The sequence below is a fragment of the Geospiza fortis genome, unplaced genomic scaffold, assembly GCF_000277835.1.
Source record: "Geospiza fortis unplaced genomic scaffold, GeoFor_1.0 scaffold139, whole genome shotgun sequence".
NCBI lineage: Eukaryota > Metazoa > Chordata > Aves > Passeriformes > Thraupidae > Geospiza > Geospiza fortis.
In genome coordinates this window covers 1,934,590-1,954,283 of record NW_005054406.1, presented here as the reverse complement: position 1 = coordinate 1,954,283, position 19,694 = coordinate 1,934,590, and the positions used below count along the sequence as shown (strand labels likewise).

At 35.8% G+C, this 19,694-nt stretch overlaps 1 protein-coding gene across 1 annotated transcript in view; it reads right to left on the bottom strand.

Moving 5' to 3' along the window:
* Positions 1–19,694, bottom strand: part of PXDN (peroxidasin) — a 57,100-nt gene that overhangs the window by 10,977 nt on the left and 26,429 nt on the right. The window contains exons 13-19 of the mRNA XM_014309155.2: positions 18,062–18,174; positions 16,908–17,064; positions 13,262–13,370; positions 12,671–12,828; positions 6,751–8,254; positions 5,779–5,913; positions 4,442–4,650 (exon numbers count right to left, since the gene is read on the bottom strand). Of these exons, the coding sequence (XP_014164630.2) occupies positions 4,442–4,650; positions 5,779–5,913; positions 6,751–8,254; positions 12,671–12,828; positions 13,262–13,370; positions 16,908–17,064; positions 18,062–18,174 (2,385 nt within the window). The remainder of the gene's footprint in view (positions 1–4,441; positions 4,651–5,778; positions 5,914–6,750; positions 8,255–12,670; positions 12,829–13,261; positions 13,371–16,907; positions 17,065–18,061; positions 18,175–19,694) is intronic.

Sequence of the window (19,694 nt, the reverse complement as noted above, 5' to 3'; positions counted from 1 at the left end):
AATAGGACTAGTTAGGGGATTTTGAAGATCAAAAATATGCAGCTTTTGGAATACAAATCAGTACGAAAAATTAATTTCAGACAGACTGAAAATCCATGGAAATTTTTAAAATAAAGACCCTAAGAACTGTCCTGCTCACCAGACTGTGAAGTCAAGAGTGTCTTAGAATGGCAGCAACAGTCCACAGAAAAGAAGGAAATCCTCCAGCTGCCTAGATTTGTAGAAATCACTGAGACACTTCAATTAGGATGCTTTCCTACCCATGTTGATCTTAGAGTCAATGAACACTGATATAAGGCAAGATTGCAGCCTGACTGTCCTCCAGAGACATCTCTTTATTGCCAGCAGTGGAACTCGGACAGATCTGGCAACTCAGTCAGCAGTTTGAATTTAAACACAATGATTGAAGCCTGTTGCCTCCCTGTTGCTCTTTGGAAGGGATGGCAACTACTGGCATGAAACTCCTGGTAGTAAAGACAAAGAAATGTCATAACTTAAGTCTCCTTATTTCATGTTTATGAATGTAGAATTGTATTTAATGGATCATAGATACCTGAGAAAGACAGAACATTTTTGGTTTGGATGAAATACAAATAAAAATACTGATTCTCTCAGTAAAATTTGTAATCATACAAAAACACTGGGCTATATTAAAAACTTCCACTCAAAGATAAAAAGGATGATGTCCTTATAATTATATACCCTGGAACTTAATTTTAGTAGCCTGGCATAGACTGAATAGTTACTAAGCTAACAGACACTGTCTTTAAATGTAAATTTAAATGTAAAAAGATAATTTGAACGTAGAAAGCAAAGATATATGACCTGACCAAAGCATACAAGTTTTGGGTAAAGACAAAACCTTTTCAGACATAAATCACATCATTTTGGTATTTTGAGAGTTCTTGGTGAACAACATCCTTTGTCAAAAAAGAACTTCCATTCTCACACCGAGATTTCTGTTAACATTTTAAAGTGTTATTTCCACAGAATTTAGTGCTTTGCCCAGTGCTGTTTAGTATTCTCATTGAAGATTAAAGGACATAATGAGAAGTGCATAGTAAGAGATTAATATTGTCAGTAGAGAAGCAATAGACAGCATAATTGTTTCTCTGGTCTTAAAATACAAGAGTTCATAAATATAGGTCTAATATACTGAAAGCATTCAGATTAAGAATGTATCTTAACTCTTCTAATGAAATTCAGTGGGATTTAAATGTTTGATCATAATTTGTGTAAGGCTGTATTCCTGAATTAAACAAACAAAAAAAGAAAAAGAACAATATCTGACAGAGGAGATAGGCTGTTCACTAACTGAGAAATAGTTAAGAAAAATCTTTCCAAATCAGTTTACACTTATAAGGATGACTTGCATCTTATCTGAATCACTTCCTCCAGGGTCACTGTCCATTGTCCTCCTGGGTCCATGTGAAACCTCAAGGGTTTTGACATAAAACAAAAGGTTAAAGAAATTTTTTACTTCTGCTTACAAGAAAAAACCCCACAAAACGAAACCAAAAAGTGTGAAACTTTTAAAGATTTACATTTGAGTAATCATGAAAGCCTACACTGATTACTTTAAAAAAAGAAAACAAATTCAAAATACACTTCTTGCACTAGAGAGCCTGAAATAAAGCACCAAAAGTTTCTTGTTTGAAATATTTGAAGCTCAAGTGCTCTTTGCACAAATAAAGAGCAGCAGCAAATCCAGCAATTACTCATCATCTCTGACAAGACAAAGAAAGGTAGAAAGTGAAGGAAGACAGAAGAAAACTTGTGCACTTCAGTGGAACTCCTACTTTTTGCCATAATAAACTAGTAATTCTGTTGTATGATTTGCCAACTGAAATCTAAAGGTAATCTGTTATTTTTATTATTATAAAGAGGAATAGTTCTTTGCTTTGTAAGAAGGAAATGTTATCATTATTCAAAAATCTACAAGGCAGATTTTTATAACTAAGAAATTTTTCTATTCTTCATATGGAAAAGTATTTTGACTTTTAACAAAACAGGAAGGACAACAAAACCAGATGTGTTTTTAACCAGGCTGAAACAGCCGAACACATGGGTCACTTATGAAACATACATAAAGGGCAATGAGCAATCTTCTGTACTTGAGATTTAAAATTAGGATAATTTTAATTTTAAAATCAATAGAAGCATTTCAAATCTGGAGAAGGGTTTAAATTTTTTTCTTTTAAATAATGAACAATAATAAATTTAAATAAACAAATCCCTTTAATATATTCAACTCAAAGAAAATGTTCCTGAGTGTATGCCCCACCTCACAGGAACAGTGGCTACAGAAGGAAATAATTTTTTTATATCAGTTACTTAAACTGGATTCCCACAGAAAATGTTACCATCATTCATCCGTGCAAGAAAGCAGTTCAAGCCATGCATACTTCACTTTCTCTCCATTAACCCCTGCAAGGCTTCAGGAGTTCAGAAAACGGAGATACAAATAGGAAATTTTTTAAAAAACAGTACTTATTTACCCTTTCTTTTGCTTGACAGTTGTCTAACTGTACTGGATCCAGTGGTATTCTCTGGTAGCAACTTTCTTGAATGAAAATGCAAACTGGGTTGTTGAACACAAGAATACTCTAAAGACTTTCCAAAGATAACATCTGTTCTAAAGGGCTCAGTGATAACATAACATTTAGAGAATCAACACATAATTTCTCAGAACAGCTTTATATTTTTTACAAATCAATAAAAAATATGTATTTGTGAAACTGTCTGTCAAGCTTCATGAACCATGGCAAAGTGAACTTATCCTGAGTTTGAAGAATGTGCTTTATTTATGGTAAAGCATTTAAAGAGTGATAATTGATTTTCTCCCAGTGTTTCTGGCATATGCCAGGGAATTTTTGAAGAGATTCTGGAAGAGTTTGTATTAAAATTACAATGTGTCAATAATGGCTAGCTTTTTAGAAACTATTATCATTAATTTGGGAATGGCAAGCCTGTTTTTTAAACATTGTTTAAAAAATCCCATGTAGCTTACTGAAAGAAAAAGCTCTAAAAATTAGAGTAAGGCCTGAAGGATATTGTATATGCAGAATACTGTACGAGATCTAATTGAAATTGAAAGTATTTATTTCTGTTAGTTTCACACTGATAACTGACATTTTGAACAGTCTTCAAGGAAGAATTTTCTTAGAGAGTGATTTTTTTAGACTTGTTTACTGGATAAGGCAATACAGTAATCAGTTTAAAAGCTAAGTTATGCAGTAAATTTGAATAATAAATCTCTATCTACCTTTTTAATTATTATGATATCTGAGTTTGTTCTCATGGTACAGTCACATGACTATAAATCCTTCCTCAGTATTTACTGTATCTGTAGCAGACTGAAGAGACATCCTCTATCAGTTTAACTTTCACCTTCCGCATTAAATTCTGAGCCGTATCGCAAAAGAACTTTGTCATTGTGGACAATTATATTTTACCAAAAGAGTTAGATAAGACACTAGTGGAAGATTATGACTTCTTTCAAAAATAAAATCCACCAGTTCTTTATACATGCATTTCTTTCAACAGAATATTGAATATCCTACTCAGCAGTAGTAAATTCAAGAGAATCAGCAGTAGAAAAGATGAAGAACACAGATCTGGGTACATTTCATCAGCAAATCTACAAGGTATTAGTATTGAAATATATTAGGGAAATGATCAGATTCTAATAATATTAACCGATGCTACCCTTATCCTCTGAAATAAGAGCAAGGCTTTTCATACTAGGAATTTGTTTGACAGCAATTTCTCAATAGTAAGAGTTCCCAAAATTCCTGAATATACTTTTACAGCCTGGGCATGCCATTTGAATTTTGTCCAAAGAAAATGATAGCAACATTGTCAAGGAGATCTCAAGAAAGAGAGGTCATTGTCCTCTGAAGCATTTTGTTGTTGATGCTACTGAAAATCATTCTGCATGATCCAGAAGATTCTCTTGGGAATGGATTCTAACTATGCAACAGTTGCAGAGAATTCTGATGTGACGATGGCTGAAGAGAGGCCACGCAGAAAATCTGTGAGACAGAAGCCAACATACAGGCCACCAAGCAGTGTCCTGTGCTCCATGCAGCTAAACAAATCCTATTTTAGAAGAAAAAAAGCTTATTTTTCAGGGAAAAAATTACCCCACGCTCCTAACTTTTGAAGGAGATGGCAATGAACAAGAATATTCATCCGCAAAAGAAAGAACCAAGTAAACAATTATCTATACCTTGCAAAGCTCAAATCTATGCCATTTTTATGAAGTATTTATTTAATATAGAATATGGAATGATTTCCACTTAACAGGGGCTATGCTTCAGATTAGAATTTGTAATATCTTAACAAAACCCCCAAAATAGTAAAATATCTTCTTAAAATACAGTAGACACGTAACAAACTGCATACACTTCACTCGCCCCAAATCTACCTCTATACAGACCTTCACAGCAATCTTGCCACATCCTGAGGTCCAGTTTAGGAATATCTTCACAGCTACTATATCCATGTGGGAATTCAGCCACCTTAAAGACATCATGTTGTACCCTGGTTATGTTGTCACCATTGTCACACAAAACTCTGGCAAGAGATGTCTGCTTGATCTGAGTGAGCTGAGCAGGCATGAACACACCCGGGTTTTCATACCATAACCTGTAATCTCACAGAAAAGACAAGTCTGCTAGTGAAAAGAAACAAGTGGCAGTTTTTCAAAGATATTTCAATACTGTGTTCAGAATGAAATTAATTATCTCATAAATCCTGTTCTCAACATTCTATCAAGGGACTGATCCAAATGCAAAAATCTTAGTTCCTGGCGTCACTTCAGCACTAGCTGGTGTCATGCTGACACTCTGAAAGGGATGAAATCTTCAAGGAATTATTTGATTTCTCTTCTATTCTCATTTTGATGTCTTGAGTATCTCTGGACATCTAAAACGGCACCAGATTACGAAGTTAAGAGTTCTTTTAAGTAAGAAAGTTAAATGACCGTAATTTCTTTCTTTAGGCAACTTTCTTATGGTCATGAAAATCTTTCGATGGAATTGCTGAGATTAGAAGAACAGTTAATCTATTTCTAGTTTACTATCAAGATAAGTGAGATGATTCAGTTCACTAATGATTTTTTTTTCTGTTAAACTATTTTCATGACTATATTGATTCAGGGACTTTCTCATACATGCCCAGTTAATTCATTCTATTCACGAAGGAAACACTATGGTTTCAAATAGTTTGTTTTTCACACATAAAGGGCTAAAAGCCTGCTATCAATAGCAAATATAAATAATACATTACTATAAAAAGCAAGCTTTACATGGAAAAGAAAATGTCTTAGTTACTGATTGTAACTGCTTACTGTTCAGACTGCTTGTACTGCAGTATGCATAGGGGTTATATATAGAGAGTGATACTGTTCCAACCTATGCTTAAGTAACAACCATAATTTGTTTGCCAATATAATAACTCAAAAACAATAAGAGAAGCATCATGCACTTTTTCAAAAAGGCAAGTGACTTGAATACCTGGCAAAAGGAAACTCAGCATGTGCTGGCTGTTGTGTTTTTGGGAGTCAGTATGACATTCACCACAAAAAGAAACAGAATCAATAAGGAATCATGGCTTCTAGCAATGTTTTAAAGATGTATTCTTCATCTTTTCAGTTACATTTTAAAATCATAAATGAACATAAAATGGAGTTTGTTTTGGAAACATGACGTTGCAACTGTTATTAAGCATCCTTAAGTTAAAATTCACTTTGGTTTCCATGGTATTTTAATGTACCTGTCTCCATCCCGAATACGCCTGAACTGTGTGCTTAACAGACACATCAAAGTTGGCCCCAGTCGACTCCCCGGAACTAAGTCTTCCACCATCAGAGCAGGAAATAGGTCTATGTTTAGTGGGGAGCCATACAACCTATAAATTGAAAAATACAAATACTGAATAACAAATATTTTAGATTTACAAAATAATAGTACATGGTGAAGCTAAGAGATACAAATAACTCACAGGAAAAAACGTAGTGATAGCACTACATCTTTTGTGAACAATCTGTGAGTGTATACACAAGAAATCCTGCAATTCAGGTTGTATACACCATGTGGGTCTGCATGTCCAGCCTGCAATTTTTTTTCTCCTAGCAGCTTTCTTCTCATTTCATAGAATTTTTTCTTTTTTGTAGTTTATCTTTCCTGTGCCTCTGTACACCCTTTTTATATTACTATAGCTGAGACTAATTCTCTGTCTTTAATTTTGAGCAAATAGACTAGGGCTGGCAGGTAGATGTAGATTTAATTTCACACACTGAAACTCTAAAGAACTGATTACTAGTAGTGAAGGATGCCCACATGCCAGTACAGCGGACAATACTGACATTTGTTTCACTGTACAGAATTAATGGAATTGAACATCTAAATACATGCATGAAGTTGGCATTTATTATGACCTTACACTGAAATAGCATTCATATTTAACAGCATTTACAAAACTAGACATTTCAAATTAATAATTTCATGAACACATGCAGTATATATTACTGTATATATACTGTATATATTCCTACTGTTCATAGAGATGCAGAAACAGAGCAATTATCTGAATATGGAAATTGTTAACATCTATTTTCTGGTACTGATGGAAGCTTCTTAAAAATCCCATTAAGTCTTAGCAAGTATCTTTTTCTAGATAAGACATTCAGATAAGGCTTTTGCATGCACATTTAGATAATTGACTTTTTCTTCACCTCAGGCTCACCTGCTAAGTTTCTCCCTGATTTCAGGATTCTTAATTTCATTTTTCAGATCTTCAAAAGTCTGAGCTGAAGAAAGATTACAGTAAACTCTAAAATCATGGTAGGGAGGAATTCCATGATCTCTGCCTCTCTGAATATTCATAGCTGCCAGATCTAAAGCCACAGTACGTGCCATGGAGAAGAGTCTTTCTGTTAATTCTGTATTGAGTAATTGTGAGGGGACACGCATCTTACCAGCAACACCAAAAAATCCCCTTAGAAGTGGATCAATGCCTCCTTCATTTACAATCCGAAATGGAGAGAAGAATGCCTTGTGAAGAGGTAGATGGCCTTGTGGAATAGGTTCAAAGTTTTCATCCAGTCGATACAGAAAAGGATTAATGAGTGTGTGACCAAACCTAAAAGCGGCAGTTGCAAACTCATTAGTTATGCCAGAATTAACACTGGGATCATAACCCTTATATTCGCCAAGCATCTTCATGCCTACCTCTCCAAAGATCTTAGGGAGCCAGTGGCTAAATGTTATATGCTGCATTTCTGCACCAACAATTTTGCGTGTTTCGTGATATATTGTGTCACCGTCCCAGTGAGGATTGAGTTTCAGTAGCTCTGTGGCAATTCTGTTGTGCTCTCTAAACCACAATGTGTGGATGCTGGTAAGACCCAACTGTTCGTTAGAGCGCTGATCACCAGCTAAAAAGCAGGGTATTGGGCTCTCATTCTCATCTCTCATACATTCTGTTGGTGGGCCAGTGGCAAATGGAAGAAGGGGCTTGCCAGATCTCTGTACAATGCCCTGCCTCAGAAGACCCCTTTGACTTGCCAAATCTCTGATTTCTAGTGCTTCATGGTCTGAACTGCCGTACACATTGGATGCATCAATGTACGAAGTCAGCTGGTTGATCTGTTCTCGTGGGTACACGGAATTCATCAGGAGAGATGTCATGCCACTTCCACAAACCGGGCTGGAGCGTACGAAAAACATGCAGCGCGCGCCATTTCTAACTCTAGGATCATTTGGTGGTATCATGATTGAAAAGCATGGAGGATCATTTGTACAAACAGAACTGCAATGCTGACCATCTGAAAACCTGGCCTCACTTAGCGCAGCCACGGTGAGGTCGAGGTCATGGTCAAGAAACTGACCCCACTGCATGAGCATGTGAGTGTACTGGTCGTCAGGAGTTATGGTTTCTGTGCCGATCAGAGTAGTTGAAACCAAGCGAGGCATTGGGAGTGCGTAGCCATTGGAGAGCCGTCTGGGTTCAATTCCCCGAGGCAAATTAAATCCATTATCATAGACTGACTTTAACAGACGTTCAAAAGCTGTCAGAGAAGCGCCCCACATGGGATGCTGAAGGTTGTTGCATGTTCCATCATGTGTCCTGTACTTCTGGTGGAAGCACATATCAGAGCAGTTGTTCACTCGTCGATGGGCTGTACAGCCTGAGAGATTGGCTATCAGATTCAAGTACTGTGGGGATACAAGGTCATTATAGTGATAACCTAAAAGAGAAAACAGATAAAGAAAACTATCAGAGAATTCATAGACTCATGATCCCCCTACAGATCATGAATGTATTTGAAATGCTATTTAGTTTTTTATTTTATTTTACATTTCCCACCACATTAAACATCCTTATTTTTAGATAAGGATAGCAAAAATCATATATGTATATTTGAGCACTACTTCACAACCACTATGTCAGGAGGAAACTTTCTAAAATGCCAATTCAAGTGCAACTTTTACAAAATGATCACAAGAGAAGCTCACTACTTATTTGGTCACTTAGGAAAGCAGAGATATTTTCAGAAAGAAAAGCCTCATATTAAGACAAATAGAACATTTTTCTCATGTTACTAAAAGCATTTTAAAAATATCAGTAACACTTAAATGCACTTCAAGACTTTAGTTTTTGAAGCTTGCTTATTCACTGAGCAATACTATTTTGTTTTGCTTTATTACAGTGAAAGTTGCAGATTTTAAGAAAAAAAAAATCAACGAAAAAGTAAAATACCACCAGCAACAGAGCTAAGTGTGGAATGATGTCTAGGACAAATGTTGTGGAGTAACTCATATTCAGATTACCCTGGACAAGTTTCTATACAAAAGTAGTGTTTGTGTAGCATTTGGCACAGATTCCCTCTGCAATCCACACCATTCACCTCTGGGACTAAAACATACTTATCATTTTCCTGTATTTTTTCTCAGTTCATAGAAAAATAATACCTACAAAATATATACTGTAATCCATTGGAGTTATGTTTTTAGAACCTCAAAATAAGGTTACGTACTTCATGATCTCTGTTGTGGTATGATGGCATGTGGAAGGACTGAAGACCATAAGGCCTCCCAGTACAGTGTTGGCTGACTGCAAATAGTAGAAAAGTCAGCCTATGCCTTGTCCTTGCTGCCCATTAGGAATCATGGTAAAAGTGATTTTTATTTAGTAACATTTGAATTTAATTTCAGGGGGGAAAATTCTGGCTACATCTACATTATCAACTTGTGTGGATCAAGAGAAATGTCTCAGGAAAGTGAAATTTTTGCTGCTGAGTAAGACACATCTACTGTATCCAGTAGGCTTTCTTCAGAAAATCTTTACTTTGTACCCCTAGACTGAATGTGGGCCTGGACCTGATTTTTCATTTAAGTTGAAAAGAATTCACATTGTTCAAGACCCTACCACAAATCACACCAAGGGAAGTAAGGGGGGACAACTTCAAAAAGGAGCTGCTAGTCCAAAGCAAAAGGCACACCATGAGTGACTAATGGATATAGAGTGTGGATGAACAAGGTTCCAGGATCCAGGAAAAAGTCCAGGAGGTGGAGTATTTGGCAGCATAGATGTACATTTTGCTAACTAGAAACCATCATACACCACCAAGGATCTTGATTTGGAAAGCTTGCAGTCAGGAATAAAACCAACCAAACAAACAGTATAAAGGCAAAAAGAAAGAAGGAAATGAGTGAGTGTAGAGGGGTACTGTGCTCCCACAGGCTTCAAGAGTTCCCAGCATGATGGCAAGCACTCAAAAATATGAACTGAATGCAGTTTTGCAAGGGGTTGGTATCGGTCAACTGCACACAGTTGGGAAATGTTACTTTTAGTCCTGAGCTCAGTCCCAGTGTGCCTGCAAAGACAATGGTCTTAATCTAAATTCAACACATACGCATGTGCTAGGCACAACTGGCTCTCTGCCAAATTCCACAATGCAGGGCAATTGCAAACAAACTACCTAAATCCCAGCCTTGTCTTTGCCTTGAAAGGGACTGGGTTGCTCAACTCAAGGTTGCTCAGGCCGGACAGGACCTGTGCTCAGCCAGGGAAGCTGTTTTCTCAGCCTCAGGCTATGAGTACTCCACACGGCTTGCAAGTCAAAGCAACGATATCAGAGATTTAGTGTTTGCATTAGGCAAAGCTAACACGCTCATGTAGACATACAGAAACTATTTTATGGAATATTCCATACTAGGAAAAAAGAAAAACACAGAGCAAAACTTTTAAGTGCCGCTGGGTAATGCAGCAAAATACACACTTTGAGGATATAATTGATAGATAGCCTATTAAAATATCCTGGCTACCGGGGCAGTTTAATTCTAGAATTACACCCAGAAAACTTATTTATAATAACACTGTTGTTTAAATTATCATCATTCATTATGGAGTTCTTTGCTTATGATAATTATTCATTCAAATAAACATTTGTGGTTATCCTGATTGCCACCCCCACTTCTGAAATCAAGTTGTGAGCGAAACTCGACTGTGAACCTTTCAGGTGGAATAACCTTCAGTACAAATTTAAAATAAAAGGCTCGGGTTCTCTCTTTAGAAGTTCAAGTGGGATGCAATGTCTTATGATGGATTAGATTTTGGCTTTCTGATGCCAGTTGCTAATCCTTAATTACCTCTCACATTGTAGGCACTAACTTTGCCTCTCCTCTCTAAATGGCTGGGTGTTGGGCATTTCCAGTGCTTAGAAGCTGGCTAGTTCAATTCACATATTAACTTTTTTTTTTTTTGAAGCAAGAAAGATGTTTCATAGAGTCATAGAAATATTGATTATAAGGGACTTCTTATCCAGACCAAGCTCCTGCTAGAAGTAGAGCTGTTTCCAGCACTAGGTACCTGTATAACTGGTCCAGCAAGCTTTAAAAACTAAGTCTGAGACTCCTCCACCTTTCTGGATTAGTTGTTTCAGTGCTGCACTGGTCTTCTGGAAAGAAACTGTTTCCTAACATCTAACCTGAACCTCCATTAATGGCCATTCCCCTTGTTATACAGTCTGGCACTGTAAAGGAGAATTTGGCTGCATAGTCTTTCCTTGGGATATTCAAAGGTTTTGCAAAAAAAACCCCAAAATCTCTGACTGGGAAACTGTCACATTTCTCAACTGCTCCCAGTGCTAAAATGCTAAATAACACCTTTCATTTGGCTCTGTATTTCAAAACAAAATGAAATACGGACAAAAATTGCTACTAAAAATTGGAGTATTGGCCAATTTAAATGAAAACAAATTTATTTTATTATTCAAGTTTCCCTAAAAGCCAAGTTTCTTTGGATGTTGTAGGTCTGAAAAGTAAGATCTGGTTGCAAAGAGAATTTCCAGTATCACAGAAAGTTGCCTAATTTTGTTTTTATTAACTAATATCCATAGGCTTTAATACCAGTTTTTGGTAAACCTTAGGTGTTTCACTATTATGAATCCTAGTCAACCAGTTCTCACACATTACGTTTTATATATTGCTAGTACTGTATATTTATAGCATGTATATTCAATATTCTTGCATATGCATCTAATCAGAGAACCAAACCAAACAGTGCGGCTCTTATAATACATCAGCCTTCAAAGAATTTTGAGTAAGGTTTTGTGGTAAACAATTTATCAAGAATTATCTACTCAGCTCTAATAATGAGTAACAAGCTGCTTTCACTAGCAAATGTGACAGTACACCACAAAGCTTGTTGTCTTTGGTCTTATAAATACTTGATAGCTCATGGCCAGTGCTAAAGTTTTCAGAAGTTACAATAAATACTCAATTATAAACATCAAAAAGAATATAATGAGTAAAAGTATTTCCTCTAGATTGTCAGTGTAGTTTTTGGCTATGTCTCAAGTCTCAAAAGCTCTCCTAAAACTCTCATTATTTCCAAATGCTTCAGTCCCATGTTTCAAGCCTATCCACACATATATCTACACACATTAGCTGTGTGTACTCCAGCTGGACTTCATGAGTTTGACTGGAATCCAATACCTAAAAGGCAGAAATTAAACATCACACTTTTTTTTGCTAGTTATAAAAAGCAACAAGAACTGTGTTTCTCATTACATCATGTCAGTGTTAAACAAAGCAATTAGCTTAGTTTGACACCCATTTATAAAGTAGCAAATAAGTCTTTGAATACTATTGTGGTACATGCAGAAATCTTGGTTTGTAAGGTATACGAATCCTTCTTGTTATGTCATATTTTCTCCTTGCCAAGGCACGCTGATATTAAGTGGTTTTTCTTAAAGAAACAGGAACAAAACACTGCGTATTTTTATCACACAACAGAGAAGTCTGTTCTGCTATGAGACAATGATCCTAATAAATAAACACACAGAGAATTAACAAACAGGAAACATTATGCACTTCCATTATACTAAGTTCGGCCAGCAGAAGAATCAGAATCTGAACTTTTTCCTAATATGTCAGTGTGAGAAAAAACACTCCACTTGGAGACCTCAGAGTTATATAGTGAACAATGTGCAAACCAAGGATGGAATTTGTTAAAGCTTTGCAAAGTCAAATACTTCACTGATTTCAATGTAATGGTTCTGCAGTTGGGAGCAAACCTCAGAAAATTAATGTCTCCTGAAGTATAATGACTTAAAAAGGCAAATACACATCAAAACAAAAAAAAAGGAAAGAATACTGACTTGTTCCATTCAGGTCAACCATTAGACCATCTTGTACATGATCTTGAATAAGCTGTAAGGTCCTTTCAAATATTTCCCCAGCTCTTGCTTGCTCAACAGTGTATGGGTCCCTTGGGTATCGAAATAAGGCTAGCAAATCATTTGGAGAACGAGGACGACTGACAGATAATTTGGAAAGAAATAGTGAGTGTACACAGGAGTTACAAAACAACAGCACTACATAAATCATATAAATGTTCAGCAACATGATTAGTACATACCTTGGTTACTCATCTCAAAATGGAAGGCAAACCAAGAAGAAAAAAATTCAATAAAATAATAAAAAATTCAATATTTAATAGTAATTAAATATTTAGTAGCATTTTAATATGTTATCTCAGCAGAAGAACTGCTGCAGTGAACAGAGATCTCAGCAAAAGTGTATGAACAATAGGAATCCTTACATGTTAAACTGTTAGTATTCTCAGAAACAACCAGACACTAACGATGCCTTTTAAGTAACAAAATGGTTTCTTGTTTAATAAATCTCCCACTATTTCTAGTATATACAAAATTAATTCTGACTTCTCAATTAAAAAAAAAAGGAGATACCTGTCAAACAGATGTGTACGTGTTGAATTTATTGCTCTGTCAACAGTTGCAATTGCTTCCACAATTGACGTTTGTACAAAAGGATCTCCATTTCGGCTGACATTAGGAACTAGAGAAAAAGGAATTCACATGTTATTGCAAAAATGGCCACACACAAAAAGATACTTCCATAAAACAGTCTAGACACGACATCATTTCAGTTCTACAAAGTAAACCTTGTTCTTTAAATCTTAGTTCATCCAAATATAAAATTCTTAACCATTTTGGAATGCTATCAAGGCATATTAAAGTAGAAAAAAAATTAATTTAAAACAGAAGTTAACTTAAGCTTAAAAGTAATCTAGCTTATAACTCAAAACCAAGACAAAGATAAATGCATACAGTGTTTACCTGTCCTTTAATTAGACCTACAATTTCAAATGCAGATGACCAAATCAAAAATTAATTATTAAGGGTTTTTTTCTGGTGTATTATAGGTTTCAGGTGTTGGTATCAAAAGCCTGATCTATAACCACTGAAATCAATGCAGATTTCCCCTTTGATTTCAGCTAGTTCTGAATTTGTATTGAATTCAATGTAAGAACTTAAAGGGCTTACAGGAATGTGCTGCAAGTGGTACATAATAAGCATAATTTACATAATTGAATGAACATAAATTAACATTATTCTTCTCCTCGTCTCAGTATAATAAGCAACACAGATTAATTTTAGAGGGCAGTAAATATTTTTATAATTTAGATCACTATTTTTTTTCCTACTTTACAATTATCTATTTGCAATTTTTTGTTTCCTACTTTACAATTACCAATTTACTTTACAATTATCTTTTTAATACTAGATTAAACCTCACATGCTTAAATGCTATTTAACAACCATATACAACACTGGAAACTCAATAACACATAGACCTTTTTATACAGTGCTTTGTTGCAGCTGGATGTTTGTACAAACTATGTAGGACTAATAACCTTCCTTTCAGTCTAAACTAAGAAATACCAGATCCAGGGGCAACAGCTAACAATTTCCAGAGTGTGTTTAGATTGGAGAAGTCACACAGGAAGAAGGGTAAAGTAGGGAAAAAGTCCAAAGCAAATATACTGGTATAAAATCAGCAGATGTATAAAATCATCTGACATAAAAACTGTTGTTTATAAGCTTTTCATTACTTCTTTTTGTTGTTTCTTTTTTTTCCCTATGCAACTTTTCATTATTCCTTCCTAAGTGGCAGCTTAAATTGTCTCTACATGAGTTTCATATCTAGACCCACTTAATCAAACTTAAGCATCTATACCACCAAATAAAACAGTCCCTGGAACTCTATAGCTGCAGATGAAGCCCCTTTCTGTGCCCTGAGGCCAGTCTCAGGCTTTTGGCAATATATTCCCAGCATCCAAAATCAGCTGACCCTTTCCACACTGCCTGAGGGCAGTAGTCCCTGATCCGTCCTAATTAGCAACCGTACTTGCTTGACAGCTTCATTTTCAATAGCAACCATACAGAAACAATATCAGCCAAGCTACTTTTATTTTCTTTTAGGAAAAAATGTCATTTACAGGTTTAAATCTTAGATTTTAGTTGTTTCAGCATGTTTGTGTGCCTTGAATGATGTAAACAATGCAAAATCGCAGTCTTTAGAAATCCAGTGGCTGGTTACCCTCCTTAGTGCTGTCTACATTAGATGTAAACTTGGTCTTTACTTGCAGGGCTATCTTTCTCATTAACGGTATACATGGAGTGAATTATAAACCTTGGTCAGATGTTAACTTTGCTGTACTTGATTTTTGTTTAGATTATTTATTGCTAGCAGTTCTTTTTTTAGACTGATACATGTTAGAAGTTAAAGCTCGTTGTAAGAGTCTCCCACAATACTTTTTTCTTAATTTGGGCAGGGAGGGGGAATGACTCTTACAAAACAATGGAAAAGGACAGAAGAAAATGGCTCAAGGAAAGTATCTTTAAAATATTATCCAACACAGTCAGCAAAACCTGTTCACAGCTTCTATACACTTGCCTTTATTTGGTCTAAATCTTAGGAAAGGCTTTTGATTTAGAAACATTCATAAAACATTGCCCTGTTTAAAAGAAATGATGGCATGCAAGTTTTTAGGCATTTCTGGCTATGCCATTATAAATAAAATCTACACAGCAATTAACCAATACTTATAATCTGTCCACTTGCCCTCCTTGATCCTCTTACAGCATCAGTTTTTAGAGCAGCCACAGTGAGACAGCATCTCATATCCCACTAGTGTGAAGGAGAAATTTCATTTATGGCTTCAGATGGAATGCAGATTAATTAAGTGTAGTTTCACTAAATTTAGGCTTATTTATGCTATAGTTTAAAAGAAATTACCCATATTACAATTATTTACTGCAAATCAGCTAATAAGTAGTTCTGTAGTTTGCTGATTTCAGCAGATGAGAATGATCAATTTACACCTGTACTTAGTGAATAAAACTCATTTCCACTGGGGTTTTATTTTATCTCATGGTTTTATTTTTCAGCACTCTTAGTGACTTGAGAACTAGCTAATCTTTCCTAAACAAAAATGGGTTTTTGCTATGCATCTCCAGAGTAGCCAGATGAACTGATTTTCATAGACTTTCTTTCCTTTTCTACTTCATACATGTAGATGGAAACTTATTACTGAATGATTCCTAGCCCTACAATTTTTCTCTCCTGAATAATCTCCACAGATTAAAAAAATATTTTTCATAGAAGAAAATATAAAAGTCTACTAAAAGCAACCTAAGACAGGTAACATCATAGTTTTATTGATACCATGGCAAACAATACATTAGAAAAAGCAGAGATACATTTTTATCAATTTAGTAAACAAAATACACAACATCCCAAATAACACTGGGAAACAATATCCAATATATTGAAGATATCTTCACACTAATCTTCAAAATACCAAAACAAATCACTGTTCTATACTAATCTTTTGAAGATACAAAAATATTGTCTCATATTCCTTACTGGGAGACAGAAATCATACCATATCTTTAATTTTCCATCAAAATTAAACTGAAAAATCAGTTTAGTCAATGAGTCCGAAAACCACTAGGATCAATCTTTGTAGCAAATGTATTTCCTTAGCTTCTTTTGCTGCTTTATTGCCATTTATTACATCATAATAATTGATAACTATTATTTGTCATTATCACTTTCAAATAATTAGAACAAGATCAAATATTCTTCTTCTATTTCTGTTTTCTCTTTTAGCTTCTTGAGGTCTGTATGACATTCCTGAACTGTTTTGCAATAGTTGCAGCCTAATTTTCAATGATATGCTGTAAGTGTCCATTTGAAGATGCCAGAAGACATTAGTCAAGTTATTTCTGAAAATTAGACTGGGTATTTGACTAGCAAATTCTAAAAGCTCTAAATAATATCTCAGGAAGAAATTTGAAAGATTAACCTGAGCCCAAAGCATAGCTGGTTTTGGAGCTTAACACCTAGAGATATTCCTATTATGACACTACCATCTTAGTAAAATATGGGGAAAAAAAGAATCATGGGAGGAAAATAGACATATTAATAAAATAACTAATTGAGTATTTCGACAACTTTGTTTCACCTTACACGTTAGACAATTAGACAAAACTAATAATCTAAGTCATACTCAGTCGTGTATCTTACCATTTACACTAAGCACCATACTAACAGAGGAGTATCCTATGGTGTTGCGGGCCACGCACTCGTAGCGCCCCTCATCGGCTGTGCCAACATCGCGAATGGTGAGAAATCCCTCCGGACTAACATGGAACTTTCCACTCTCAGTTACCTGCACTCCATCCTGCAGGAAAGCCCAAAGTTGACTTAATCAAAACACACTCATTTTCATATATGATTTTTTTGTCATCTTTTTCTCTTCTGCTTTTATTGTTTATTTTATAGTTCTATTTTGTATGCCAAATTCACAGTCAGATAGTTTTAAATAAGCTTATACAGAAAAATCACATGTACTTCTAAAATGTACATTATATTTCTTTACTTCTAAAATTACTCATTATTACAAATCAAAGTATTTTAATAGGCATTCACCACGTAAGATCTATGACCGAAAAATAAGATAACACCACTTGAGAACACACATATTTTATTTTTCTCAAAATTAACCAATTGAAATAGATCTCAAGAGCTTTACGTATATCAGTTCTTCATGTACTACATATTTAGAAGCTATTCAAGGTTCATTAGAGTAAATTTCTAATAATCACTAATTGAAGAATATAATCAGAAAAATTGAATATCAATATCAGCAACTCACTAATTCACTGGTAACTCTGCTAATACTCTATAGTTTGATATAGAAATTATTACATGAATGGAAATCAAAGCCACAAAGAGGTTACCAGAAAGTTACCAAAGCCTGTCCTGGTTGGTCTCAACATAGCAGTATCAAATGGCTCCAATACACCATTTCTTATTGTTTTACATTAATTTATTGTTTTATTTCTTATTGTTTTATATCACTGAAAGTGTGAAAATTAGTAGGCTATTCATGAAGAACTGTCACTAAATACAGACCTTTTAAGGTATACATTATGAATTTTAGCTGGTCTGCACAGTAAATTGTATAACTACATATGTAAATTTATCTATATAAAATTTAAGTTTAGTATCTATATGCATGCTCTGTATTAAATACTTACTGATTGGACTTCAGGTAATGTTTTCAGATACCACAGGAAGCAATAATTTGGCAATGTGCACTTTCAATAATTAATTATGAAGAGATGGAAAGGCCACTGCCTTTTTGCAATAACTATGTATTATGTACTATGTAGTACCTTATTCCATGTAATGACTGGCTCTGGCTCTCCTTGAGCACTGCATGGGATCTGCACGTTTGTGCCAACCTCCACTGTCATGTCACTGGGAACACTGGCAAATACAGGAGTCACTAAAAAAGCCAAATGATATACTGATAAATTATGAAATAGAACTTGTGCAATAGATAATCAAAAAATAGGTCTCACTCTGGTTTTATCAGTTACTGAACATTTCTTAATCTATTACATGATTCTATCTGCAGGCTTTTAGTTGCTTATAACTTCGTTTTAGGGATTAAATTCTCTTTGAAGAAACTACCTTCCCATGGTGTGGATGTATATTCTTTGCTGGATAAAAAACTGGCTGGACGGTCAGGCCCAGAGATAGTAGTGGATGGAGTTACACCCAGTTGGTAGCCAGTAACAAGTGGCGTTCCTCAGGGCCCAATACTGGGGCCAGCCCTGTTTAATATTTTTGTCAATAATCTGGCTGAGGGGATGAAGCGCACCCTAAGCAAGGTCATAGACAACACCAAGTTGGGTGGGCGTGTTGATCTGCTGGAGAGAAGAAAGACTCTACAGAGGGAGCTGGACAGGCTGAATAAATGGGCTGAGGCCAATTGTGTGAGGCATAACAAGGCCAAGAGCCAGGTCCTGCCCTTGGATCACCCTGCAGTGCTGCAGGCTGAGGGCAGAGTGTCTGGAAACCTGCCCCATGGAAAAGAACCTGAGGGTGGCTGGTTGACAGCAGCTGAACATGAGTCACATATGAGCATGTGCCCAGGTAGCCAAGAAGGCCAATAGCATCCTGGCCTGTACCAGCAATAGTGGGGCCAGCAGGACCAGGGCAGTGACTGTCCCCCTGTATTCATCACTGGTGAGGCCACACCTCAAGTCCTGTGTCCAGCTGTGGGCCCCTCACTACAGAAAAGACATTGCAGTGCTGGAGCATGTCCAGAGAAGGGCTGGTAGCAAGTGACAGGACAAGATGAAATGCCCCTAAGTTGCACCAGAGGAGGTTTAGATTAGATATAGGGAAAAATTTTTGCATAGAAAGGGTTGTCAAGCACTGGAACAGATTGTCCAGGGAAATTGTAGAGCCACCATCCCTGGAAGTATTCAAAAAAAGTGTGGATATGGCACTTAAGGACATGGTTTAATGGTGAACATGGCAGTAGTGCTACATTGACAGTTGGACTTGATGAAAAGTCTTTTCCAACCTTAACGATTCTATGACCTTATTTCTGATATCTGCTTCAGGATGATTTTAAAGTACTCTTAACTTCTAACATAATAGGCTAGTAGTTGTCAAAACCACTTAAGTTCCATGAATTTAGAGCTCTGAAAATAATTTCTGTTAATAGCTAAACCTGTACAAAATCATCAGAATGAATACTGCATTAACTTGTCATCTTTATTTTTTTGTTGTTTTAATTTTTTTATGTAGCGACAACTGCACTTTCTCAGATGACAAAAGCAAAACCTTCTACAACTCATCCAAGTGAGTCTCTTAGCTTGACTTGCTGAGGCAGTGAGTCTTGACATAGCTCCTACCTCCATGACAACTATAAGCCTCAGTCCTTAAAACAGCAAAAAATCACCTTCAATTCTAAGGACAGAGTACACTGTTAGTAAATTCACTGTGAATAAA